Source organism: Falco biarmicus, chromosome 4, assembly GCF_023638135.1.
Source record: "Falco biarmicus isolate bFalBia1 chromosome 4, bFalBia1.pri, whole genome shotgun sequence".
NCBI classification, from domain to species: Eukaryota; Metazoa; Chordata; class Aves; order Falconiformes; family Falconidae; genus Falco; species Falco biarmicus.
The window spans coordinates 108,811,090-108,817,089 of NC_079291.1; the positions used below are offsets into that span (position 1 = coordinate 108,811,090).

The 6,000-nt window shown below is 48.2% G+C and overlaps 1 protein-coding gene across 3 annotated transcripts in view; it reads right to left on the reverse strand.

Annotated features, from left to right (window-relative positions):
• HDAC11 (histone deacetylase 11) overlaps window positions 1–4,372 on the reverse strand; it is a 30,851-nt gene extending 26,479 nt beyond the window's left edge. For all 3 annotated transcript variants that reach the window (XM_056337932.1, XM_056337931.1, XM_056337930.1), the window contains exons 1-2: window positions 4,244–4,372; window positions 2,521–2,669 (exon numbers count right to left, since the gene is read on the reverse strand). In XM_056337932.1, the coding sequence (XP_056193907.1) occupies window positions 2,521–2,669; window positions 4,244–4,245 (151 nt within the window). In that variant the 5' untranslated portion in view covers window positions 4,246–4,372. The remainder of the gene's footprint in view (window positions 1–2,520; window positions 2,670–4,243) is intronic.
• Between the last annotated feature and the right edge of the window lie 1,628 nt (window positions 4,373–6,000).

Here is a 6,000-nt window from a genome sequence, read left to right on the forward strand (position 1 = left end):
GCAAAAGGTAGTTTATTTTAAAACCTAGTTTTATAAGAGCAAGGTACAAAATATCACTCCAAGATTTCAGAATGTGATTATAGACAATACATTTGAACACATACATCTGGGCATACTCGCCAGAAAGTTCAAATTAGGGTCAACTACAAAAGCCAAGCAGTGCAGAAAAACAATGCTGTTTTGCATATGATCATTACAAACAACAGATACAAGGCATCATGCTGATCTTCCCAGACAAATTTTGATATTTAACTGCTGCATGGCTGCAGTCTTCTAAGACCGTAACTTTTTTCTAACTTTATACTTGGAGGAGGAAGAAAGCAACTCACAAATGTGAGAGATTTTGTTCTGAAGTGTTATACAAGAATGGCACCTGCAACAATATTTGTTTTGGCAAGCTTACATCTCTCCTGACTGAGCCTTGAGAAACATTTCATTCACTGGTGTCAGACAGAAAGCCAAACTGCTAACAGTTTCATTCTTGACGAAGGAGAAGGTAACTGTAGAAAGACTTTCACTGGTAATTTGCTAGAAGATGATAGGGAACAGTGTACGTCAGCTGTTGCCAAGAGTTGTCAAAGAGCCAGAGAAAACCAAGAGCACCTTAAGGTATCCTGTGGCTTCTCTCCTTCACAAAGCAAGGAGAGTAAAACAATTGGGAAAACTGATTTTTTTGTGAAAGAGTAAAGAGTGGACACCACGCAGAAAAGAGCTAGAGGAAAAGACGACACAGAGCAGGAGCAGAAAGGCAAAGGTTTTGATTAGTTAAGAAAACAGCCATCGAACCCAAGACTTAATTAAGGTTGACAGAGGGAAGATCCAAAACTCAGCTACTAAATGGAGTGTTAGAATTTGTTTAGCCTTGGCTAAATTAATACAAGACAGCCTAAAGCCAGAAGGGCAATACTTCCAACTGCAAAAGACCATCAGTTGAAGGAGTCATCAACCACATAAATGGAAGAGGCCTGGCTCTTGGACCACCTTTGCCTTGGCCAGAGAAAAAGCCCTTTTTTTTTTTTTTTAACTTGATCACAAGCTTAAACTTTAGAAGAAGAGATTCCAAGATTTTATAGGCCCTGATCCCAATCTTGGTTCTTACATTTGTACTTCCTTAATGTGTTTCTGCCTTTATCTTCCAACAGCAATGAGCACCATCACAAAGCATTCTGCCTGTCACCAGAGGTGTTTCAAAGCTCTTCCCAAACATTATCAGAGTAATATCATAAGGTTGATAAAGAATGGATTTATACAAGCTGCACTTATCTTTCAGCCTGGAAAGTGCCATTTGCCGCCAACACACTGTCTGCAGTCCAAGTTGAATAACTGAGTTACACGCAGCAACAAACCAGTCCTTAACACCTGTAGTTTCACAAGCCACAAGGAATGACCCTGCTCTTGCTACACCAGGTGTTAAGCAATGGCAGCACAAGGCTATAGCAAGCTATACAAAGTACTCCCAAACTGCAATTCAGATCTTGCAAGCTAGACCATTTGTAAGCTTGCAGCCAACACAGGAAGGATTTTCCATTCACTGATACAAAACTGAAGTCCACGTCCTGTTTTAGAGCCAGGCTTGGTCCTCTAAAGAAAGACAAAACTGTAACTGCAAACAGCAGCTATCCTCAAGAGGAAACTTAAAAGGAAATATTGCTCTCATACATCAATCTAGAACTGAAAGTCTTTGAATCGTTAAAAACCTGTTAAGTATTAAAACATGGCACCCTGTGCTACGTCCATAAGGCTCTAGCATTCTGCACCTAACGGGCTAGGCTGCAAGTCAAGATTCTGGTGCTTACTTCAGAGATGGAAATAATTCTCAGATGTCCTGTATGAATGTTTCTTGTAAAAGCCAAGCAATGAAATTCTGCTTACTTCATGCTTTCATTCAAATCACAAAGACCAGAAATATTTCAAGATGGTCTAAAACATCGCTATGCTCATATTTTTCCCTCCTCCTTTTTACTCAGTCTTGTAAAGCTCTGGGCCAGATCTAAATGAAACAAACTAGTTACTCTGACCAGTACTATTCTGCCTCTGGGGAGAAAAATAATTTCATGAACTTGAATTTTGAATCACATTTTAGTCTTCATAAACAGCATGACAAAGCTGAAACCAAAATTGTGGGTTCATTTAATGGAGCACGCTACAAAATACATTTTCAAAGGACTGTGAAACAAACCTTTGTATTAAAAAGCACTGGTGTGGTATGTTTGCTCTAACATTACAATTTCATCATTTAAATACTTCACAGACAAGATCTTCACCACCATGTAACACAACATCCAAACCACCTCAGAAATCCCACTATCAATTTAACTTGTTAATATTTAAGTCTGCAAATATATAAGAATACTAAAGCACTCCAGATATGATTAAAGGACATGGCTTAAATCTACAGAATGAGCAATGAAGATGTAAAGTCACTATTACAGTGGCAATTATTAATGTCTGCACTAATTACATAATTCCTATTAGCTTTTGTGCAAATGTTGGTCTAAGAGGTATCTTCTGTTATTTTACCTTTCAAGAAGTTGATTACTTTTCCCCATTTCCCTGCATCGAATGGATGCAGTTTCTCAAGTCCCATGAACGTGATGTTGTAGTCTGGAGAATATACGATAGGCCAGCATGCCGATGGAGGATCCTCATACAACTCAGTTCTGTGAGGCCTTGAAAAGCCAAAAAGAAACTAGTCACCATTTTTAGCAACTGTTTACAAAGCTGATTTTTTTTTCTTCACTACAATCCTAAATTAAAAATTAGAATCCTTACTAATACCAACTTTGTATTAGGAACGGTTCCCAAGGATGCTATTTCCAATGGTTACTGAAGGAAAAATTTGGTTGTTTCCCTGACCCTGCTGCTGAGGAGCAGTTAGAGTAACATCCCTCACTTCCAACCATTACAGTTAAACTCTTGACCTGACCAGTAGTGGGGGAAAAAAAAGAGTAACTGAAGGCTGAAGAACATACTAATGAGTTATGCACATAAAGATCATCGCAGACTTTAATGGAAACATGGGATTCACTCCCCTCATGTGTCCAAGTTCATCAAGCAGCACCTCTACCTTAGAAAGTGAATCCAGTTTTACAAACATCACCTTCAACAAATGTGTTACTAGACCCACATTTTAGAGTCTGTATCAAAACACAATTGAAAAAAACAAAGTACGCTGCTCATAGACACGACACTTTAACACCACTAGGTTGGAAAGATTTCTAGGATCCCTTCCTAGGAGCAAGAGATCATTTTGTGACCAGCTCAGCACCAGTAAAGAGGTTTGTATTTGTGTAGAGCGCAACCACAGAACAGGGTCTCAGCTCTAGAACTCATGCCAGTGACCCTTAACCGATGTTTCTCTTTACCCCCAGCCCGAAGTCTTGTATTCTCCAAACACGAGGAGAGAAGGCACAGCCAGCTCAGAGCCCTCCTTGACAAGCCGTTAAAGGGAGGGTCTGCCAGCGCCATGCCCTGCGCTCACAGAGGCACACGCCAGCACCCCAGGGACACCTGCGCGCTGACCGCTCAGCCTGTCCCAGCAGCTGAGGCCGCCCTGCCCTGCCCGCTCTCCCTCCCTCGGAATTAGCTGAACTTTGCAAAAGATTTCCACGCTCACTGAGCAAGACAGAAGGCCCTTTGTCAGGTGAACAATACAGACATAAACACCCTTACTGCCAGCGTAAACATGCTCAAAAACACCCTTTTAAAATCTCGTTAAAAACAAAACGGAACACATTAACCAAACACGAAAACAAAGGAGGTTTTTCACCAGAGCCCCGCAGCGCGCACGCCTCCCGAAGCCCGAGCCCGGCTCCTCGGCCCCTTCCCGCGTCCACGCACGGGCCGCTACGCGCCCCCGGCCCCTTCCTCCCCCCGCCTACCACCGGGCCGCGGCCCCGCGGGCAGGGGACGTTCCCGACACCCTCCCCGGCTGACAACGGGACGCCCCAGTGGGAGGCGGCCGGCCTGCCGACAGCGCGGCGGCTCCCCATGGCTTTCCGCCGCTGCTCTCAGGCGGCCCAAGCCGGCCGATGCCGACGCGGGCGGAGGGAGGCTGGGCCCGCGGCGGCGAAGCGACGCTGCCGCTGTCCCTGGGGCTCCGTGGGCGCACCCGGCGGCCCTGCACGTAGGAAGGAGCGGGCCGCGGGCACCGAAGTCCGGCAGGCCTCAGACAGGCACTGCTCGCCGCATCGAGAATCGCCTCCCACCGACCAAGCAACTCCCCTGGCCCGGCGGTACTCACATCCCCGCGCCTTCCGCGGCCGCACTGACCACGCCAGGCCACGCCGCGCAGCGAACCGCGGGCCCGGCGGGCCGGCACCGCCAACCCCACGGCCCCGCCCCGCTGCTGGGCGGTGACACACGGAGGGCCGGGCGGCGGGGCCCGTGCGGAGCCTCTGCGGGGGCGGAGCGCTGCTGCCCGGGGGGCGGGGCCCTGTGGGGGGTGGGGCGAGGGGGCCCCGCGGAGCTCCTGAGCGGGCGGCACGGCGAGGGGTGGGGACAGCTCTCGCCCGTGGAAGAATCCAGGGTTGTGCTGTAACGGCTGCGGGAAAAGTTTTTGCCGCCATCTTATACGTGGCCACCGAGGATGGTGCAAGACCAAGCGGGCGTTTGGTGGGGGATCCGAGGTGTCTCGGGAAGGGCCGTGGGTCTGACGTGGGATTTAGAAAGACTCGACCCCAGTGTTCGGTTTTTGCATCAGCTACTGCCGTGATTTTATATCAAGGGCCTCAAAGCGATTCCACACATACACACACACAAAAAAAAATTGGACAGGAAAATACGATTCTCATTATAAAATAAATCAACAAGCTGTGGGTAGGTGCAGAGACATGGCATGTCAGCAGCAGAATGAGGAAAATTAAGGTGAAACTGTGCTGTTACCGAACTGAGCAACAGAACGCCTGCTGATTATGTCAGGTCTGGATTCCCCCAAGGAACATGATCCCTAAATTCAGGCACACCAGAAAAATCAGCTAGTTGCAAGCCAAGAGCCAATATCTAAGTGTACTTTACTAATCCTGCCTGAACACATACAAAAAGCATTTCTTACGCAGTCATACACCTAAATCAATAAACCATAATGAAAAATGGTCCATTAATAGCAGCAGTATCTATCACACCAAGGATAAATGTACAGAAATGTACTGAGAAGCACTCTTTTTCTCTGAGGAGTAATGTCGTCTGTTATCAGAGTTCCAGATAAATGTTGGTGTGAGGTCCCTGTGAGGCGAGTCCCGCCCAGCAGCCGCCCGCCACAGGGCCCGGCCCAGCCCCTCGGCCGCAGCACCCTGAGGAAAACCTGCTTCAGGAAGGGTGAAACACCACGGAGACAAGAGTTGTGAGGGAAAAAAATGTGAGGCAGGGCCCTGCGAGCACGGAGGACGGAGGGCAGGGAAGGAGGGAGCTGCAGGCGGGGGATTGCCCTGCAGCCCCTGGAGGGGACGCCTGTGCCCCCGAGGGATCGCAGCCCGCGGCGGGCACTGGCGCTGGAGCCGGGGAGAAGCGCGGGCGGGAAGGAACGGCAGCGAGGAGCTGCCATGAGCTGAGCAGCCCCCCCTTCCCCGGCGCCACCCGGAGGGGGCAGAGGAGGCGGGTGACGCGAGAAAATACAGTGAAAAACCTAAAACTCTACAGGCAGGAGGTGTATAGATAACAGGAACCATCAAGAGGCAGGCAGGAGCCTCACTGGCTGCGAGAGAAGGTCTGAGGCTCGGGCCGCTCAGCACTTCAGAAGGGACAATCAGTACAGGTGCAGATGGGCTCCACAAGAATGTAAATCAGTAGCCTTCTGGCAAAGGATGTGCTAATCGCTAAAAGAAAAACTACTGAAGTGATAAGACTGAAGGACACTAGGATAAAATAATTGTGGAAGTGGTAGATAACAAATGCCGCCCCCCCCCTGCCCCGAAGAAGAGTGAAACCCCCACTCGGGGAGCATGCCCAGTAAATTTAAAATGAACTGTACCTGTAAATCGAAGTGAGAAAGCAACTAACCAA